Source organism: Camelus bactrianus, chromosome 6 (genome assembly GCF_048773025.1).
Source record: "Camelus bactrianus isolate YW-2024 breed Bactrian camel chromosome 6, ASM4877302v1, whole genome shotgun sequence".
Taxonomy (NCBI): domain Eukaryota; kingdom Metazoa; phylum Chordata; class Mammalia; order Artiodactyla; family Camelidae; genus Camelus; species Camelus bactrianus.
Window position 1 is genome coordinate 86540863 of NC_133544.1, and position 22268 is coordinate 86563130.

The 22268-nt window shown below is 44.8% G+C and overlaps 1 protein-coding gene and 1 long non-coding RNA gene across 2 annotated transcripts in view; both read right to left on the minus strand.

Annotated features, from left to right (window-relative positions):
• Positions 1-21816, minus strand: part of LOC141577979 (uncharacterized) — a 64397-nt gene extending 42581 nt beyond the window's left edge. The window contains exon 1 of the long non-coding RNA XR_012507696.1: positions 1920-21816. This is a non-coding gene — a long non-coding RNA (uncharacterized LOC141577979). The remainder of the gene's footprint in view (positions 1-1919) is intronic.
• Positions 1-22216, minus strand: part of MYO1E (myosin IE) — a 190495-nt gene extending 168279 nt beyond the window's left edge. The window contains exon 1 of the mRNA XM_074366210.1: positions 21823-22216. Within this exon, the coding sequence (XP_074222311.1) occupies positions 21823-21825 (3 nt within the window). The 5' untranslated portion in view covers positions 21826-22216. The remainder of the gene's footprint in view (positions 1-21822) is intronic.
• Between the last annotated feature and the right edge of the window lie 52 nt (positions 22217-22268).

Below are 22268 nucleotides of genomic sequence, written 5' to 3' on the forward strand. Positions count from 1 at the left end.
CTGGATTAAACAGGTATCTTACAGTTTCCTCTGCTCCCACATAAAACTTCCTTTAAAGCCAAGACAACAATCCTGGGGTAGGTGGACCAGGTTTTTCTTTCCAGCAGGGGCACTGCTTCTTTTCTGGAAGTCTTTCAAATGTAGCTAAAACACATGGAGTTAGTACTTCCTAGCACATTTGAATATCACTTTATAGTTTGCGAAACACTGTTATATAATTAGTTCTTAGAATTATTTAATTGCTGGAGTCATTCTTTTTTTCCTACTGAGAGTCTTAGCAAAAGCCTGGCTCCACTTCTGAATGCCTCATTCTGCTAAGCAGAGTTAAGAGCACTTCCCTCCTCTTTTCACTTTTAATTTGAGGCAGAGGAGGTGCATCACTGAACATCTGGCCACCATCAGGGATCCATTCAGAAGCTCAACTGCAAGGTGTGTCTTGCTACCAATACATCTGGTCCAGCTTCTGCCCCTTCTGCATCCGTGGGCCATGCAGCCGCCATGAGTTTCGGAATGATAACCTAATGGTCCAAGCCACTCTATTCATGAAGAAAGAGAACTAGGAAAAGGGTACACCAGGACATTGGGAGTGAGGGGAGAGATTATTTTGTTTCCTTCTTTTTTTTTTTTTTTTAACCAAGAAAACATACATTCACTTAAAAAATGGAATAAACCAAACACCACAATCCCCACATATTCAGATACATGAGATTCTTATTTTCATTGTGGGTTGTGACATGCTTGCTATCCATTGAATTATAAGAAAAAATATGAAAAAATGATTAATATTGTCAAAAAACAATGTTATAGAAAATATCTCATTCAAACTAGGAGCAAAAGTTATAAAATGCCAGTATTACACATGAAATGTGAGAAGAAACGTAAGAAAAACATAGGACTTACCAAAAGTCCTAAAAGAAGAGTTGATGGAGATGCATATTATGTTTGTGGATAAAAAGACTTGGCTATAAATATGTTCACGTTCTCAAATTGCTCTCTAGAGCTTCTACAACTGCAGTCTAAGGTTTCAACAGATTTTGTTTTGGACCTTTGACATGTCGACCCTAAATTTTATCTGGATGAGTAAGTGAAGATGAACTGCCAAGAACTCATTTAAGAAGGAATATAATTAGGGAGGTCGTGCCCAAGCAAACATAAAACCATATTCTAAAACTAGAGTAATTACACAGTCTGCTGCTGGTAACTAGTTCAAGAAAAAAGAAAAGGATCAAAGGAAGAGAAGATGCCAGGAACAAATTACACACGTGAATTTAATGTAGGATCAAGGTGGCACTTCAGAACACAGCATGAAGAATGCCTTATTTATTTTTACAACCATTAAACATCCATTTGGGAAAAGTCATATGGTGTGGTCCCTTCACGCCAGAGAAGTAAGTTTCAGATGATATGAGGAGTTAACTTTGAAAACATAGAAAAGTTGCAGAGGAAATACGTATATGACTATATAAAGTTGGGGGTAAGAAAGGCAATCTAGGAAAGACCAAAAAAAGAAAAAAAAGACCCACTGCTTAATGATACCAGACCCACAGCATCTTCCAAAACCGCAGAGCAGCGGCCACTGGGAAAGTGGAATTACCTGGAACCCTTGTAAAAAACAGATTCCTGAGCCTCACCCCAAACCTGCTGAATCACCCCCCCAGGTGGATATGATACCCCGCCATGTTTTGGAGGCCTCTGGTCTTGGTGGGGAGCGGGCAGGAGGATTCAGATTGCAAGGCATTAGCTAGGCTGCTGCAGCCTTGACGACACAGAAGACCCCCAAGTGCTGTTCATACAACGGTTCTCCTTTTGTAAAGTCCCCTAGGAACTAGTCCCTTTTTTTTTTTTTTTTTACAGAAGTCGGCTGTATTAAAATACCCCCCACCCCTTCCCCCTTCCCCCATCAAAAGCCCCCACCAAACCTCTTAAGCTCAGCAGCATGGCAAAAATACATCCTGATCAGTTTGCACTTCGTGCTTCACCAAATTACGGCACAGTCGTCAGTTTTCAAGTATCTGCTAATGGTGGCTCTCAACACTGGCTGCCTTAAGGAATCACCCAGGAAACTTTGAGAAGTACTACAGTTGTGTTTGAGATCCACCCCCAGGAACTCTGATTTCAACTGGTCTAGGATGGAGTCCAGGGCTTGACTTTTTTTTTTTTTTTTTTAAAGCTCCACAGGTGCTTCTAAACTAGATTGAGATCACAGGCAATGCCCAGAAATAACCCCTGCTCCCCGAGTTCCACATCTTAATGAGACACGGGAATCCTAATTGTTCTGCAAGGTAACCCAGGACGTATGAGCTGAGAGCATTTCAGACAAGGTGCTGTGGACACATGGAAGAGGAAGGAGTCTGTCTGGGAAGGGTTGTCTGAGGGGATGGGATTTTGTTGAGCCTACATCTAGAAAGTTACCTAAGAGAGGGCACCCAGGCAGAGGAGAGGGGAGAAAAAGGACCATCAGAAACCCTAGGTTAGCAATGAATTACTTCACTTTTCCTCCCACAACCTCTCAATATGAACATCTAAATATATACTATACACACACGCATATAAATATGCCTCCTTTATTATTTCTTCCTGCAATTATAATCTTCTAACAGAAGATTCTGTCGTGTGTATGAAATTGTCATAACCATGTGTTCATCACACTTCTAGACAAGGCTGTCTTTCCTCCAGCCCTGGGATAAGGCAGAAACGGATGCCTTTCCCCAGCCCAGTAATGCACTTCCAACAATCTGTACCACATACAAAAGGGGGAACTGAATTCACTCTATTCAGAAAATTCAAATGCAATAAGCCCACTTTAAATTCCCCTGCCAATTAGAAAGGAGGGTGACGGGACATTTTGCCAAGAACTTTTCAAATAGGCAAGCTGCCCCCTCCAAATTCAACGAATACACACTAATTCATTTCCTTCTGTGATCTCTCATCTCTGCCATTCGTCCCTCCCCAAACCAGTGGATGTGAAAGTTTCAAGCTGGGAAGAGCAAGCAGAGATGGGTCGGGTTTCCTGAAACATTTCTCATCTTACTCAGTTGTTCCCAATTTTGATGTATTTCCTTACCGGGCAGCATGTAACTAACTCAAAGACAATTTGTTAAGAGACTGAAGGTAAGTGGTATGGTTTCCCTAAAGTTTAGTGAGCCAGGACTTTAACAAGTTTGTTATAAAAAGGCTTGGGAATGGTTGCTTCCAACTTTAGGGGGAGGCAGGAGAGCCAGAAGGCGTATAGAGCTTCAGCCAGTGCCTGGGTTGTGATACTTTACATAGTATCAGTGACTGGATTCAAAGCATATTATAATGTTCTTGTTCATACTCAAACGTATCACCTCTAGAAAAAGAATGAAGCGGGGAGGGTACAACTCAGTGGTAGAGCACATACTTAGCAGCCCTAAGTTCCTGTTCAATCCCCAGCACCTCCATTTAAACAAGCAAACAAACAAACAAACAAACCTAATTACCACCAAAAAAAATTTTTTTTAAAGAATGAAAACTATTCTTATTTCCTTTTTGAAAAGAATTAAATTGAAGTACAGAGAGTTAAATAATTTGTTCCCTCAGTTCCAGGAAACATTGGGAGGGGAGAGGGGGCACCTCTTTCCTGATCACCAGGCAGGCTTCTGCCTCCCTCTCAGGGTGCAGCAGATCCATAATGGCTACTTGCGATGGCTCCTGAGTCACCTTCACACCCTCGCTGGAGGACACACTGAGTCATGGCAGCATTAACTGGGATCACACTTGCAGAAGGATGAAAACTGGAGTTCCAAGAATGGAGCAAAAGGAAAAGAATGGAGATAAAATTCAAAAGGACAGAGTTTTTAGCATCCATCAGTCAACAAACTAAAGACGGAGCCAAGACGAACCACGTGACGCAGTCCCTGCCCCCAGGGACCACAGGCATTCCTGCGGGTGGGGGGTGGTCGGGACGCTGGATCCACAAGCCCAACAGGAGTCTGTGGAAAAGCTGTGAATGCCCAGGCAATGAGGAGAACATACAGGAACGTGGAAAAATCAAAGGGAAAGATGGAAGTTCTGAGGAGTATCAAGAAATGGAAATCATTTCTGACCTCAAGGGGCTTAGAGTCTATCTGGGCAGTTATGACTCATAACACAACAGATAGCAATGCAAAATTACATGTAATTAAATACCAGATAAATAACTCCAAGACATGGACTAGGCTATGAAGAAGGAATGATCTCAGTGAGAGAAATCAAAGGTTTCCAGGAAATGAGAAGCCCTTTACTTGGACCTCAAAGGATTCCAATAAACGGCAAGGGAAGTCCAGTCATGGAAAATGGCCTGACCAAGGAGTGTACTCTAGCCAGGCTATTAAATATGAACATGAGAATCAGCTCATTTTCAGTCAGTCAATCAATCAGTGTTTATTGAGCACCTGTAGTATGCAGGCACTATGCCAGGAGCTAATAGGACTAGCATTCGGGCTGCCCTCATGGAGTTTCCACTTTCTAGAAGGACGACTGAAAAACAAGAGTTGGACAGAGGCAGCCTGGAATAGACTTGAGACAGTACTGCATTTTGGGCTTAAGCCTATTCTCAGTAAGAGCGGAGGGGTTTTGAGTGAGAGTGACAGGTGCAAAGCTGTCTTTACCAGGAAGATGATTCTGGCAATGCTGTTTCTGTGAATGACAAGGTCTTGGAGGAATGAAGATCACTTTAAAAATTCTTGTGATGGTCCCAGTGTAAGAAAAAGCAGGTTCCAACTAGGCGACAGTGTGAAAAGGAAGGGACCGTAGTGTGAGGACATACTCCTGGGGCTTGAGAACCAACAGGAATCTGGAAGGGAAGAGGACAGACAAGGGCCCTGATGTCTCCAGCCTAGGTGTCCAGGGGAACACTAAAAGGAAAACCAGTGGAAGGTTAAGCCACTTTCTCCAGCCCCAGGATTGGAACATTCTGGAAGCTGGGCTTTCTTCAATGCTCCTCTCTGATTTCATGCTACTGATATTCCCCAGTCTGGATCCCTTCTTTCCTTCTCCAGACTGACAAAATCTGCTCTTGGGCAGCTTTAGAAGGTTGGGCAGACTAGTTCACGGTGAAGGGTTACTAATGGACAAGTGCAGTGGTTCAGACAGATCAGCAAAGGAAGAAAGCTCACTGTCAACAGCGGCCCTGGAGGAGATACTCTGGGTGGAGGTTTTCCAGGCCCATTACAGACAACCACTGTTGCGTGCATCTACTTAAGGACAGCTGACTCCAGAAATGCCTGGGAGAAAACTCTCCCTCAGTCGCACTCCCGAGCCCGGCCGTGTCATTTCTGCTCCAACAGGATAATCAGAGAAGATTGACTGCATTCCTGAAAGCTCGGGGCCTTTAGCTGCATCCTCGTCCTTGAAAGATGATATCCTGGAGGACAAGCTTCAGAATTCCCCTGGGGATGTATTCAGAGTTATTTTACCTTGCTTGGACCACAGTGTTCCCCTGAACTAGTGCTTTGCAGTCACCTAGAAATCTTGTTAAAATACAAATTCAGAATCGGTAGATCTCAGGTTAGGGCCTGAAGTTCTGCAGTTTCTAATAACATCCCAGGCGATGCCCATTCAGGTGACCTTGAATTTAAATCCCTCCTCTGACATTTTTCAGATGCATGACCTTTAGAAGGTCACCTCACTCATGCATTGTTTCCTCTTCTGTAAACCAAGAAAAATAATACCTACCTCAAAAGAGGTGCTGGGCAGCACAGAGAGGGTCCTCAGTAGCTGTTCATTCCAACCGTAGGCTCTCATCTCCTTGACGGTGTGGGTAACTGTTCACAGAAGCATGCCTGCCCACCCCCCACAAATGCCAAGGCCTCCAGGGGGAAGTACTGAGATGGAAAAGCCCAGAACACCCTCGAACTAGAGAAATCTTCATCATCATATAATCCTGAGACAGGAGGGAAGGGGGCAGGCACAACCATTAAAAGAACAACACAGCAATTGAGGACAGGACAGAAGCTGGTTAGAACCTGACTAGGCCCAAGATGGTGGAAGATTCAACTCCCAGTAGACCCTGAACCTCCCTATACGCTCCTCATAGTACGTGAGTGTAGTAAATGGCACCCCCACAGGTGCCATGACAGTTCTGAGTCTAACCATAAAAGGCCAAAAAGTGGGCGGCGGCCCAATTCCTGGGAGTGCCCACCCCTTCCCCAAAACAGTTGGAATCATCCTCCCACCTGTTAGCGTATGAAATGACTCAGCCCATAAAACCTAACCATCCCCACACCTCGCTGCCTTTCTCCCTCTCACCTTCTGAGACGGCCCACACTCTCTGGAGTGTGTATCGCCCTGAATAAGTCTCCCTCCACTCTACTACGGCTGGACTCTTGAATTCTTTCCCGTGTGAAGCCAAGGACCCTCACTTGGCAGGGCGCACGCCCCAGGGACCTGCCTGAGACCTGGGACGTGTCCATCCTCTTGTGCCCCATTTTCCTGCGACCATCCTGCATTACTACAAACATGTCCAAAAATAGCATTATCTTGTATCTGTCTGAGTGATTTATAATATTAAGATCTACTACATGATTTCCCAGCTCTGAAATTCCCAAACTCTAGCTTGCAGGGAAGGAAAGCATTTCTTTTCTAAGAGGAATAGATTTAACCAACACTAGTCTATTTAAGGTTCTTCAACATTCACATTTCCCTTTCCCAAGTCAGATTATTCCACCCCGCATTGAAAATTACTCCCCTAATGCATTATAAAGCTGTTTGATCTAAAACGTGTCATTTACCCCGAACTTGGGAAAATGCATTTACTTTATGAACCAGAATAGTTTTATACTAGGAATTCTTTGTCATAGGTGAGGAGGCAAACCTCTCCGTTTCTACATTTTGAAAAGCAAACCACAGCTCTGTAAATGCATAGCTTTGCCAGGCTAAGCATCAACATTCTCTTGCATTCATTAACCTTTTAACCCCCCAAACTAAAGTATGGGAGCCAAGTGAACAAAAATCACATAAACATCAGCCTCCAAAATAATCTTCATTTGTTGTACATATAGAGTGTAAGCAATTTTTTAAAAATCCTCTCCCTTTCTCTCACTTTCTTTAACCCACACCCAGAAAAACTCCTATTTAGAGAAAGCCACACCTATCACTAAAGACTGACCGGCCTTTCAAAAAAACGTTAGGAGCAAACATTAAGAGCCATTCAAAACCAAAGGAAATGCCAAGGCACTCCTGAAAGAAGTTCTAACTCTCTCTTCATGCAAACGAAGCAACTGGAATTTGTGAGCAGCAAAATAAACAAAACAATTAAGCCATTAGCATGTCTCCTTGGAGACCATCTGGCCTTTGGAGGCGCGCAAATCCAGGGCCCACTCAGAAAGGTGAGTGGCGAGTCTGATTAACAAGAAACAAAAGCATTAAATTCTCCTCCTGAAACCAAGACAGATAAAAATGTTGTCAGGAAATACTACACTCTGAAGGCCCACATAGCTGAATAAGCAGAACCTTCTTATCCTGTCTGTTAATCTGGCAGTGATCGTTAATATCACCAAAACCAGTCCAACCACTCCCCTGAACCAGCGGAGAAAAGTCCTAAATAGAGGTCACAGGTCACTCCCGATTTGGAAAGGTTCCCTCTGGAGCTGGGAACTTTACATCAGGAAGGGTCCTGGTGAATTCTGTTCCATTTCTGCACCACCCCTGAGGGGACAAGTTGGGACTGGTTGTGTGGCCTTCTGCAATCACCTCGCCTCCCCTGGTCTCAGTTAAGAAGGTTGGAATAAAGGGAGAGTGCGACCTAGAAACCATTCCAGCTCCCTGCTCAGTCTCTGGCTTCTGCAGGAGCCCAGTTGAATTTGTTAATATCCTGTTGTATTACAAGAAGAGGCGAAAGGAAGCCCGACTGAGTTTATCTGGGGGGTATTTTTATCTTTGGAAAGCACTTCCAGTTTGCAATCTGTTATTAGCTGGTCTACCGTGACTCCCCGGTTCTCATTAATCACTCGTTACTGGCGGCTGGGTTGCTACCACCTTGCTGCCCTGGAAAGGTTTCGGTACTTCGTGCACTTGCGGTCAAGTGGGGACAGCTGGTTCAATTCAACAAACTCGCTGATTCTACCCTGTGCCAGACGTCATGGCAGCTGATGGAAAGACAAAACTCAGCATGACACAGTGTCCCCTTAAGGAGTTTACAGCCCAGCAGGACAGAACAATAAACATTTCATGAAATAATATCACTCGGAAACCTCCCATTGGCAGGAGGGCCCCAACTTGCCTTGTGTGTTGTCTCAACCCTGCCGTTCCTGGTCTGCAAGCCACTTAAAACTCCTCTCTCAAAATGTTCTCACTGCTGATCATTTATCTTCCCAGACCCCATGAGTTACCTGGACGTCTCCCTTTCCCCTCCACCTCACCTCGGAGGCCAGTTCCACACTCTGAGACCTCAGACCACCTCACCTATCCACCTGGAGCTGTCTGGAAAACACACCCTCCAAAAACCTCAAACTACCAATTGGCATATTTTGTTAGCGGATTACTTCTAGTACAAAGACTTCACAGGGACGGTTTGAATTTACCAGGATTCGGATGCCCCGTGGATTTTTAAACATCTGAATTCAACCTGTCCTCCAAAACCACATGCAATAAAAAAGCAGACTGTCTGCTTCAAAATCCCGTTTCAAATTCATTCAACCCTTTCTCCCAGCTATTATCTCTGCCTATGCCTTAAACATCCACGCTTGTGAAAATCACTGGTAACCTACACAATAGATTCCGTTTTCTGGGAGAACTATTTCCACAGACTCAGAAACAGTTGCAGGGGAAGGCTGTCTGCCCTGGTTTCAACATTATAGCTGGCTGACGAGTGAAGACAGACAAGACAATGGGCAGAATGCCTCTCCCACCTTCTGTGAAGCAGCCGCTCAGTTTTTCAGGTGCCCTTTTCAGCATCCCTATGCTTCTCCCCCTTCCTGTCCTCACCGTTCCATCTCTCCAAAGGGCACGCTGAATGAAGTGGGGAGTGACACCTCCATCAGACACCTCCAGCATTCCCACTAAAATCAAAGCTCCAGTGACATTTGAATTGCAGGGCGCTTTCATGGATTCACTCCTCCCGTTTCATTCCATTAGCTGAGCGACCAAGAGCCTCGGAAACTGGAGCGCATTTGAAGAGTGCCTCACTGTGTTGGCAGCTCTGCACTCTACTTTTTTGTCCCTCAAGATAAAGACCTGGGGAGCAGGTTTACCGAATGTCTAACTCACACACAGCAGAAGGAAATGCAAGCTTTTTCCCTCCAATACTAGGTTTTAGAAAAGTACTGTACAGACCTAGTATGGCAAGTCACAGAATGGGGGTGAGACCCAAAGATGAACAAGAAGGGACAATTAAAAATAATACAAATAATAATAAACAGAGGGCCTATAAAAGGCCCACAAACAATCATGAGATCTTTGCAGATAAAGAGCTCTGGGATTTTGACGATAACTTCCAACCATGAAATTTAAGAAGGTGGAAGTGGGGCTGATCTAAATGGAGAATTAGACCATGGGGATGGGGAAGGGGAAGAAATTGATGGCTGCCAGACACCAGCCAACGGTGAGACTATCCAAGCCTGCAAGGGGCAAAGCAAGTAGCTGAACTTGGCCAGGTGACCTAGGTGAGAGAAGAGGCAAAGAGGCAGGAGGAAGCCACGCTGCACGGGGGAAATCCATGGGCCTTGGCAGGTGGTGGAATCTTGCGATTCTGTACATCGCATATTGAGGGCATATAAAATACACCTGTGCCAGCTGACACTTACATACAACTGCCACAAACACTGAAGACTGATTCACAGCCCCCTAAAAGGTGACAGTGCCTTGTTGTCTCTGTACAGCAGACAATGCTTGAGTCCCCACTGGCCACAGAGGTGCCAAGCAGGGCTCCTGGGAGAAGGAGGGTCCCAAGGGGGGAGGAGAGCGCCCCTCTTCTTTTGGCAGCCTTAATTACGTGTGCTCACGTGTAAGCAGGTGCAAACTACGTATTTCCTGCCTAGAAGAGTCTAGAAGGGCAAGAGCTTTGTGGGGAAGGACAGGTTGAGAGATAGATGGAGAATGTAGCTGGGGCTTGGGGGCAGGAGTGAAAAAGAGCTAGAAGGAAGAGGCTATGGAAATTCCAATTTTTTTCCTACACCCCAAGCCCTTGTCCTATAGAATAGAAACAGAGCACAGAACTCTGTCCCAAAGTCCAGTCATTTCCTTCTTATTACGTGTCCTCAATTAGTAAATGTTAATTTTATAATGAAAGAACAATGAAGCCCCACCAGGGAAATAAGGAGCTTTCAACTATTTACATAAAAGTCAAAACATTACGCCCTTGATTTATATTTGAAGTCTGTATGGGACGTATTGCTCTTCGTGATCACAGGAGAATATGAAAAGCTAATAAATACAAGACCAGTGCTTTATAACTATTCTGAAAAATCAAGTTAATTGTCAGTCAATAACACTTACCATTGCCACATGGTAACTTATAGTGGTTTAGTGTCTCTGGGAATCTTACAAAGAATTATTTTAACTCAGTACTTTCAACTTCCCTTCTCTCTAAAGATTTATTATATTTGCTTTTCAAACATTTCCAGTAAAAGGAGGTTTTAGACCAAGGTCCCTGGACAAGAGACTCGTAGTCTAAGGCCACATCTTCTATTAACTTGGTGAGTGACCTTGGTCAGGCTACTTAAATTCTCTAAACTTCAGAGAGTCATTTGGGGAGGCCATGGACCAGTTTAGGGACTTAGGGTTCTTCTTCCCGGGGAAAAATGCACACAAGGAGACAGGCACAAACTTCAGCATACAATTTCAAAGCACCACTGCCCTCCCCGACCCCATTCTCTGCCTCCAAGAAGTCTCTAGGACATTTCTCATCTTGACATTCTGTTTAAAGGTAACTGAGCATTGAAAGAGACAAGCATTATTTGCATAGCCATCACCATGATACCGGTGTGTATGAGAAGGAATGAACAGACGAACAAGCATGAACTAGCTCTCTGCAAATCACACCTAAAGGTCGTGCCTGAGTAGAGCTAGGATTATAGGGTGGGGGCCACCCCCTGCCCTGCACACCAAAACTGTGGATGCCGAGATATCACTGCCAGATGCTCCTGCGGATGAGATCAGGCCAAACTTGAAGGAGTCCCCCCAGTGCCTGGAGATGTCTACCTTATTCTGTAAAACTAAGAGTCAAAGGGAAGCTACTTACTTTGGTTCTGTGCACCAAAGGGGTTCTATACACCAAGGGGGTACACCCCTCCTTCCAGCCCAAGGAGTAGGTTGTATCAAGAGCTGAGAGCTGAGGTTTTTGCATTATTTAAATTTCAATGTAACACAAGAGGTAGTTAGGATGAAATGATATGAGACGTAGGACTTGCTTCAAAATAAACCAAGGGAAGGTGATAATTGAGAAAAATAAGATTGGAAAAATTACATGCCAAAAAATTAAGACAACCTAGGAGAAACACATGAATTCCTATAAACATACAACCTACCATGGCTGAATCAAGGAAAAATAGAAAATTTGAACAGGCCAATTACTAGTAAAGAGACTGAATCAGTAATCCAAAAACTCCCCACAAAGAAAAGTCCAAGACCAGATGGCTTTACCGGTGAATTCTACCAAACATTTAAGGAAGAATTAATACCAATCCTCTCAAATACTTCTCAAAAATAGAAGAGGGAGGAACACTTCCAAACTCATTTTACAAGGCCAGCATTACCCTAATACTAAAACCAGACAAGAACACAACAAGGAAATTATAGTGCAATATCCCTGATGAACATAGATGCAAAAACCCTCAACAAAATACTAGCAAACCGAGTTCAATAACACAGTAAAAGGATCATACACCGCGAGCGAGTGGCATTTATTCCAGGGATGCAAGAATAGCTCGACATCTGCACATCAATCAATGTGATGCATCATATTAGCAAAACAGAGGAAATAAGATTGGCTATGAGCTGTCAGTCGTTGAAGTTGGGGGATGAATTTTCTCCCCATTTGTGCAGTTAAAATTTTTCCATTTAAAAAGAGAAGGTTGAGGGGGGTAGAGTCTAGCTCAGTGGTAAGAGTGCATGCCTAGCATGCACAAGGTCCTGGGTTCAATCCCCAGTACCTCCATTAAAATAAATTTTAAAAAGGTAAATAAACCTAATTCTCCTCCACCCTCAGAAAGAAAAAAAAAGTTTAAAAAGAGAAGGTGAAAGGGAAACTCAAAGGGAAAGATCCATACGTTAATGGATTTTTTTTTTCTTGAGACCTGTGCACAAAACTAAGTTAGCCCTACTCGATTCCGTCTTGGTCAGGAGCCCGCAAAAAGGACAGTCTGTGGCTCACAGAACATGGAGGTGACACCAATGTGGGTTATTCTGGGAATCATCAGGCAGTACAAAAGACATGACTTTAATCCAAGACAAAAAAGTATTTTGGAGTGTGTGAAGGACGTCTTTCGGAGCCGGCCAACAAGGCAGTGAACAGTATTGTCCTCACCTGTTCCAAACAGTGCTGCTCCACCCTTCTGTCCAGCAGGCCATCCAGCCAGGTCTGGTTTGGCATGATTCACTGCTCTCTAAGCTTGGACTTAATTATGAAATGCTTATTTTGACAAAGCTCCCTTTACCAGAAGGAAAAAGGAAAAAAAAAAAAGATTTTTCCTTCTTGTTAGTTTCTGCTTTTACTTTTCTTCCCCAGCAAAAACAGCAATTTTAAAATCATACTGAGGCTACATAATACAAAAGAACTACAATTTTAATTCCTCATGCTATGGGAAAACAGCAGTGGATGTATGAGGAGCAATGGGGGCTTCTGAACACACAGCTCATAGGAGCAGCTGGGAAAACGGGACTTGCCACTGAATCTATTCCAGCCCCAAAGCATTCACCCAGTTGAGGCAAGCTGAAAGAAAAGGCTGAGGGTGGGAACTGTACCTTCTAAGTTCGAAGGTATCTTCTCCCATGCTAACCCTGAGGGTGGCCATGTGACTTGCTTTGACCAGGGGGACATCAAGCATGATGTAAGCAGAGGTTTAAAAAATGCTTGTGCATGGATGGTAGCTTGCTTTCTCTTTTGCTGTTCTTGGGAACCCTGTGACCACTGCTATGTAAACAAGCCAGGACTAGCCTATTGTGAAAGAGACACATGGCCAAGTCATCTCCATTGCCCCAACTGAAACGGGGCCAACTACCAGACACGTGAGCCATCCCAGCTCATCCATCCCCAGCCACGGCACCAGCTGCCCACAGGGATCAGCTGAGCCGGTCCAGCCCAGAACTCCCCCAGCCAATGCACGAAATCACGAAAAATAATAAATCTTTACTATTTAAACCACCAAGTTCTGGGGCAGTTAATTACTCCACAACTTAACAGACATAACAAGGTAAGAAACGGTGAGAAAGAGATGCTTAAGAGGTTCTGAACATCCTGAGACATAATCCCTAATGGAATTTTACATAATGTAATTGAAACATTACTAATGATTTGATTCTATGTCAGCTGTCACTAAAATAACCTGACATAGACCCAAAATTGACCTTACTCCCTAAGATTCACCTCGAGACAACGTTTGCTACAACTCTGGGAGTGATTCTGTATGGACTTTGGAGGTCTGTGTACTGCCTAAAATTTAATGAACAATTGTGTTCATGTATTTTTTTCTTAATTGCAAGATGTTAAAACTACGGACAATAACAGAAATATTTATGTCCACACTGCCCAGAATTAATGATACTCTTTTATCCTGTTTGCTTTGGATTTTAATGCATAAAGCAAATAAAACATTCCTAATAGAGTTAAAGGTAGTCCGCTGACCTCAGTTCTCTCTTTTCCTCCTTCCCCCTTCAGCAGCTTGAATCTGTTATCTTTCTAGCCCATCAACTTGTATTTTTAAAAGAATATATACATAAATATATACATATATGAATATATACCCTCAAACAATAGAGATAGCCTTGTTCTATGTTTTGAAATTTTTCTTAAATGACTTTACATGGATCTCTCTACAACTTGCTTCTAAACCAAACACGACCTTTGTGAGATATAGCCACACTGATTCCCTGTTATCAACAAGTCACATGTGTTCATGCATTTATCTACTAACGGATATTTAGATTGTTCCTTTTTGTCTGGTTCGGGTTTTCTTTGTTGTTACAAACACTGTCAGGAAACACGTCAATGGCTTCCAACATAGTTTCAGAGGGCCTCGGGACACCGCCAAATGTTAAGAATCTCAGACAATCTGAGGAAGGAGAATTGCCATCATTCTGCAGACCTATTTCTGCATCAGAGCATCCCGAAGTCTTGGAGGTGCCATCTTAATTCATACTCCAAAATAGTTTCCAAGATGCTTCTACATTCAAATCCAAAATGTCCTGTAACAAAGCTCCATATCTAATTGGGACACTAAAAACCACCCTAATTTTTTTGTTGTTGAAAATTCTTTAGAATCAGACAACGATACTGTCCAAATCATTCTGTTAGCAAGTAATGTTATGCTCAATTGATGTCAACATCAAATGCTGGTCACACCAATTAAATTGCTAAGAGACTAGTGATACGCTATCCTAATTTTTCTGTTTGTTTTCTGTCATGTACTTAAGGACTCAAGGGCTGAGTTTCTCATGGTTATCTTGTTTCCCTTATTTTTTATTTTTTAAACTGAAATCAGAGAGCTTTGTAGCATGACTTTTACTTCTATGCTTGATTGCAGTGTGATATCATCTAGTCCCAAATGTGATATGCAAAAATCCTGAGACAAGTAAGTTAAGGCTCAGACTTTAAAACAGACTTCAAACAAACAAACAAACAAACAAACAACCCTTGTTTTCCCTCAGGAGTATGTGAAGTGATGGACGTGTTATACAGAAACCTAGAGCCAGAAATTTCAAATTCAGAAACAGTGTATTTCACTGCTTCTGAAAGAGTACAAAGTTAGCAGCCCGGGTTCCTCACATACACGCTGTGTGGCCCTGAACAAGTCTCTTTCCCTCACTACAGACTGCGGTCTTCTTGCCTGAGAATGGCAACAAAAACCATCACTGGTTGCAAGAATGAAATGAAATCTCCCATATGAAGGTCCCTCGTTATCACTTCTCCCCGAGACTGTGAGCACCTCATAAGCAGAGGTGGTGCTTAGTTCATCTCTGACTTCCTGGCAGTCGCCACTGCGCCTGGTTAAGAATGCCCGCGTCCCAGGCATGTATGCCAAGCTCCTTTGCAGCTCCTGTGTCTTCTCCACTTTGGGGTTCAAAGCTCCTGGTCTCCAACCACTTGGGTTCTTTGACAGGGACATTCCTATCTGCCGAGTTAGAGTCAGAGGCCTGAGCACTGACTGTTGTCACACATTTGAGTGTCAGCACCGTCAGCTACAGGGAACACCCGCTGAACCCACCTCAGGTCAGGACCTGGGAGTGTGGGGTGTGCCCCCAAGCCCGCCGGTCCCGCTTTGGACTCAGTACCAAAGATGGTGCTCCACATCTCAGGAGGACGGAAGGCTGAGCAGCCCAACACTGAGCAGGGCCGTTCCAGCTGGTGCAGGGAGGGACACTCCCTGGTGCATCTGGAGGAAAGGTCTCCGTGTCGCTATGATTCAAGCTGGTTAATCATGCTACACGGGCTTATCACACCACCACCAAAATGCAAAGATAACCCTGCTTCCCAAGGAAAAGAACTTAGAAACCAAGTGGGGAAAAACAGAACACACACGGTGTATTTGTCTTCTAATTACAACTACATAACCACCATGTGAGTTTGGATAGTCTGTAAAAGAAGCCAAAGGCATGAAAATAATTACCATGAGGGTAGTAGTATGATGGGTGAATATAGTATGAGGGTAGTAGTATGAGAGTAGTAGTATGAGGGTAGTAGTATGATGGGTGAATGAGGGTAGTAGTATGATGAGGGTAGTAGTATGATAGGTAGTAGTAGTAGTATGAGGGTAGTAGTATGATGGGTGAATGGGCCTCAGTTTTTTTCTTATAATCTTTTAAAGTTGATACAGTAATGAATCAAAAATAAGTAACAATCTTCCATCTCCAAGCAGGCTTTTTTGAAGGGCCCCAGAAAGAAAACTACCTGGTCACGCCAGATTCTAACCCACTGCTGTGGTTTGGAGGGGAAAGGATCCCTTATCAAACAGGATCAGAAAATCTGGATTCTGGCACCAGATCACCCAAAACCTTGCTCTGAGACTTTGCAAGTCATTTGCTCCTTCTAGACCTTTCTGTGAAGCCAAGCAAAAGGACTCAAGATAGACTCTTTTTTTTATTTTATTTTTAATTATTTTAACATTTCTCATTGAGCTATAGTCATTTTATAATGTTGTGTCAAATTCCAGTGTAGAGCACAATTTTTCAATTATACATGAACATATCTATATTCATTGTCACAATTTTTTTTCCCCACTATGAGCTACCACAAGATCTTGTATATATTTCCCTGTGCTATACTGGAGAGACTCCTAAACCCTATTCTGGGCTTTCTACAATGCAGTATATGTCTTATGTTCTACAATGCAGCATATGATTGTAAAGGTCTATGAATGAATTTTCAACAAACATATCACAGCTCAAAAATACTTAAGAGAGTGTGGCCCCCTGAGAGCGGTTCTTATAGTACTGATTCCCAGGAAGAACCACCTCCTTTTTAGCCCCCAGAACCTATCTGACATCTTCAGTAGGACCAATTTTTTTTCTCCTTGGAGGCAGAATGTAACATCCGGAAACAGCTGAGAGGAGACTGGTGCAAAGTCTGGTGAGTAAGATGGGACGATCAGGCTGGACACTAACATTTCAGGTCATAAAGGAAGTAAAAACATTTTCTTGAATGACCATTTGGAAGTGCTTTGAACATCGTTAATGGCAGTGTTCCCATGGTGACAACTCAGAAGGGAAGGCTGACTTCATCTGGATGTACAGGGTAAGGTCCATGGCTTATTAAAGCCAATGTCCCCGAGTTCAGGGACGAGTCATAAGTTCTGCTTCTCTCAAGTATGGCTGTCATCAAGACATGTAAAAAAATGCATCACAATGCTCCCAAACCCATCATCTCTGCCAAAATAAATTCTGAAGTTGAAATTCAAAATGCAATTAACAAATTACCATTATTACAGAATGTGCTTCTAAAGCCAAGCTGTTTATTTTTAATACCTCTGGCATTTAACCTTTAACTCCTTATTTGTTCTGTAAACATTGAGTCCCAGCAAGGTAAAAAAAAAAATGGAAATATGAAAAACTCACCATGGAGAAACTCATTTTAATCACATACTGATAAAAATACAAGTTGCTGCCTCTTTGCAAAAAAAAAAGAAAAAAAAAGCAGATGACACACTTGGAAAATCATGACTGTACATAATTTCTATATATCCAATATTGGAAAATCATGACTGTACATAATTTCTATATATCCAATAATGAAGCTCTGCATTTGTATAGAGGTTTCAAAATATTTCTGCTGATGAAAAGAGCTTTCCCACGTTCTCACCAAATAAGGAGATCCAGCCCTCTCGTCAGGAAATGAGAAGTACTCTCTTATTTAGTCTCTCACAAGCTCATGACATTGTCAGGAGCAAAAAGTTGCATTCCAAGTCATATTTATCAAAAAGTTCATTATCTAGCCCCAAGGAGAACCCCTGAAACAGACGTCAGATTCATACAATGCAACTGGGAAAGTGTTAATAAAACAGGTCCATCGTGTAATATGGTGGGCGAGGGCACGGGGTTTGTGGGGTGCAGGGGGAGTACATTTCCACTGGAGGGAGTTCAAGGGTTAAGAAAAAGAGTTCAACACTGGAATTTGACACAACATTGTAAAATGATTATAAATCAATTAAAAAATGTTAAAAAAAAAAAAAAAGAAAAAGAAAAAGAGTTCAATTTACAGTCTGGCCACTCACAGAACTACCTACACAGGTGTTTCACTAGCTCCAAGTGGTTGCAGCTGGACAAAGATTGCCCCTGTTTACTAGTTCTGAGAGTCCAAGGGCCGAAAACACCAGGCAACTCCCTCTCTGAAGGGAAACGCAGTGGAAAGGCGTGGATGCATCAATAAAAATCTAATGTCATTACTGGGTATGTGGCTCAAGTGCAGACATTCCCACCGGTGAGTGAATGCAGGAAAACACTGTGGTTCATGGGACACCACTTCTGAGATTCACAGCAGAGTGGCTGCAAACTGCTGAGCTGCTTGGCATCTCAGCGATGATCCAAACACTTAAAAATTGGCAGGTCTGGCCTAAAAATTGAGATTTCCAGCTTCTCTTGAGAAAGCAGACAATGTAGTAATATGGTACCCACAGCCTAGGGTCAAGGAAGGAACAGTGCCTTTTCAGATGGGCATCTGTTCTGTCTTGACTCTCCAGAGGCCAGCCTCACCCCATCAAAAACTGCACCCTGGCCTCTGGGGACATGTGAGTTTGCAACCACTGATTAAGCTGAAATCCCCAGGAAAACTGAGGAGGAAGTGGCTTTCAGCTTCTGTAATTGTCTGCATCCTCCGCTTCTCCATCCTCTCCATTCCCCGCCCCACCCAGCCTCCCTCCTTGCCCTGGGCTGTCAAAAGTTTCCCAGTAGATGGGCCCACCCACACTGGCCCCTAGACAAGGTCCTGGACTCCACTCTTTTCCCTAACCCCTCTGTCTCCATCAAAACTTTTCTGGACCTCTCATCCCATTCCTTTCTGTTTTGGTTTTGCGTTGGGTTGTTTTGGCCAGGAGACTGCTAGAAATCTGATAAACTCATCAGTGAGGATGGACATGGGTACCTTCCCAGACAACATGTCTGAAATGGATTCCACAGATTTTCTAAATATATGCCGTGCCGTCACCCAAAAGAACTTAACCTACACCTTGTCGCCAGCTAGCCATCAGATTTCTAAGTTAGCACATCTAGTCCTGTGTATTTCTATGTGTAGTAGCTGCAGTTTACACACAAGTAACATGGCCATAAGAAGGAAACATAACTTGAATGTATTCTGAGGCGGTGGCCAATTCAGATTCACTCAGATATGTCTGTACATCTAAGTCACAAATGCCTTATGAATCATAATTTCTAGCTCCAAAGTACAAGGCAGAACTACACACATGGGTTTCAGTCCATTAGACAATCCAAACTGCTCATGGCCACAAAAGCAGAACTTCTTTTGTGGGTGATGATAAAGCCAGATTCTACAAAGGAAATCTTAGTTCGGTATTACTAAAAAATAGTTAAAGTCAGAGGAGATGGTTGTCCCCTTCTAACCAATGTACAATAAATTATAAAGACATGCAGAGATTTCGGGGGTTTTCTTCCCAGTTCTTCAAATCTCCTAAGAAAAAAAGAAACAAATTGCTACTGCCTGATAGTGTTCTTGGTTCTCCAAAGAGGAAGAAAAGTGTCCCAAAGTGAGTTTTCAAGAGGACAATATGAGGTGAACTGTAAGCATGAGTGAGAAAATGGCAATCCTTCTTATGAATCACAATTGAGTGAGTCTTGGTAGGGCCTTAGGTACAGGTGGAGAGCCCTCCTAATGTGCAATCAAATTTCCTAAGATCTCTCTCTCTCTCACTCACACACACACCCAGAAAGAGAGAGAAACCCACAGTATAGGTGCCAAGGGCCTGATGAATTATATTCTTCGTGCTAACACTCAACCACACCCATTGGAGGCAGTGCCCTTCTCTTCCTGTTCCAAGCAGCTGAAGGATGCAGCTGGGCAGACTCAGACAGACGTGAAACACAAAGTGACGCCTCGTTTGGCTTGAAAGGGGTCTTCTATAGGTAGCAAATCCTATAACTGAGGATTCTGACGATTTAAGGTGCCAATGCTCTGTTCTAAGGCAACTTCATGTATCTACCACACGGACTTCATTTCTCAGAAATGCTTCACTTAGTTTTTGCCAAATTACTCTAGATTCAGTAGATGGAGAGGGGGTATCTCCTATTTCACGACAGCGAGGTCAGGGAATCGTGGCCCCAGCAACCGTAACCGGATGCACCGATAGTCTCCGGGCAGCCCACAATATGGCCATCTGTGCTGCTGGCAGGGAACCCATCGACAGGTAAGTCACACCCTGTCCTTCCACAGACATCCTGCACACTCTGAAAACGACTCTCTTCCTTAGAACATGCCTCTCCTGCACCCACTTCACCAACTACCACTTCAACAGCACTGGCCCGAGTTGAGCGTCCAGTTTTCGAAGTCTCCAGAAAAGGCATCTTACACTACTTTTTAGTCTGTCCAAGTATGAAAAATGAGTCAAGTAAAGGAAAGTTAATTTTCTCAAGGTATCACTCAAGCATTTAAATTCAGGAAGATTCTTTCAGCTCTTCACATAAAACATATTGATTTTTTTTTTTAAGAAATATTGAACCATGGAAAATACTTACGGCAATTCTAAAGTACTCAGACTCACATTGCTTACGTTCAAGGAGCCAATTAGGCAGTGGCCCAATTAAACAGCTCCACCCAAACACACAGTGTAAATAAATGGTTCTTTACGGGGGCTCCAAAAATAAGGTGGGGTGTTGTGACTTCTTATAGCCTAAAACTGAAAGGGAAAATTTACTTGCAGATAAAGTGTCCTCTTAGGTAGAGGCAAAGGTGACAATTTTGGACCACGTGAAAAGAAAAAAAGCTTTGATCAAGAGTGCACTTTTAAAGGTGTTTGTTTGTATGGTTGGTTGTTTTTTTTTATCATTCTTTCGCGTAAACACAGCACTAGGTCAAGGACTGCTTTTGAGTTTCGCGTGTAGGACGCGATGGGCCTTCGCTACGTTTCCCTCAGGCTGGTCCTGCGGGATTGAGATTTTTAAATTCGCGCTGCACCGGTCACCACTTTTACAGCCACTAAAAAACAACAAAACAATCCAGAAGAGGACCAGTTCATCCACCTAAACCGGATTATCTGAAAAGAAGCAAGTGTGGAAACTGTGAAGCCTTGAGCAGAACTTTCTCCCCCCTCTGATGGACTGCCAATCTCTTCAAAACACAGTCCTTGCTTTTGTGCTTCGTCAAGAGAAGTGCACCACCCCAAAGCCCAAGGGATGCGGCTAAGGTTATTGGGGGCGGGGAGGATGGGGTAGAGGAAAAGTCAGAAGCGAGTCGGAGAAAGAGCCAGCCACTGGCAGAGATTCCCAAAGTGCCAAAGGAACAAGAACAAAAAACTTGACTTCCTCCTGTGCGAACGGTTCGCTGTACGCCCGAAAAGTGCCAGCCACCTCGCGCCTGGGAAGGGGCGGGGAGCGGGGGTGGGGGGTATGTTTACTCGACCTTGTAGGCGCAGAGACCCTCCGCGCCGGCGCCCCGCGGAGCCCAGGCCGGCGTGGCTCCCCGCGGCCCCGCCGCAGCGCGGCTCGCAACCGCGCGCCCGCCGCCAGGTGCTCGCCCTACCTGGCGCCCCGCTGCCTTTGTGCGGCCGCGCCGCCCCTGCCGGGAGTGCGGGTGCCAGCGGGACAGCTGCGGCGCTGCCGGGGGAGGAGCGGGGTCCGCCGCGCGGGCAGCGCGCGCACGGAGGGGTGCAGGCGGCTGCCCCCACCTCCCCAGCGGGAAGAAAGCGGTCGCCTCCTGGGGCCGTGCCCCTGAACGCACACCTCCCCGCGCGCCGGCTTCCGACAGCTGGCAGCCATGGCCACCCGGCCACGAAGTTTCGGGACGCCGAGAGCGACTCCAAAGAAAGTTTTCCTTGGCCCCTCGCCTCCTCTGCCCCAGCCCCGGTGGCAGGGAAGCGGCAGGAAATCAGGGTTCGCGACGTGCCGACTCCCGCGTCCACCTTCTCCACCCCTGGCCTCGGCAGCGCGCCCAAGGTGGGTGCCCCGCGCCCGGGCTTCCCGCCCCATCCCGGGGTCAAGCGCCCCGGGACGTCGGCGCAGCCAACTCACCATGGTGACTCGCGCCGCGGTCGCGCCTCCTCCGGGTCCGGCTGCCGGGGAGCTGAGGCTGGAACGCAGTCTCCTGGGAGAACTTCAAAAGTTGGTTCCCTTCGCCAAAAACAGGCTCTCGACACCCAAGCACTCACAGGAACCAATGGGAACCCTGGGGGTACTCCATCCAGGCGGGATCCGCGGCGTTAGGTGAGGGCGAGAAGGAAGCGACCTAGCAGACCGGGCACATGCTGCCGAGGGCAGGGGTCCACCGGGACCGGGCGCTCGCCGCCCGCCGCCCGCCTATGTGAGTCCGCAGCTCTCCGCGCGTCAGACTAGCCGCCCTGCCTCGCTCCTCTTTCTTCGGCCACTTACTCCGTACTCCTCTGGCTGAGCCTCGGCTCGGGCTGGGCAATCTGTCCATAAATGGAGAATTCAGCTCAGGCCTGACCAATCAGAGTTTG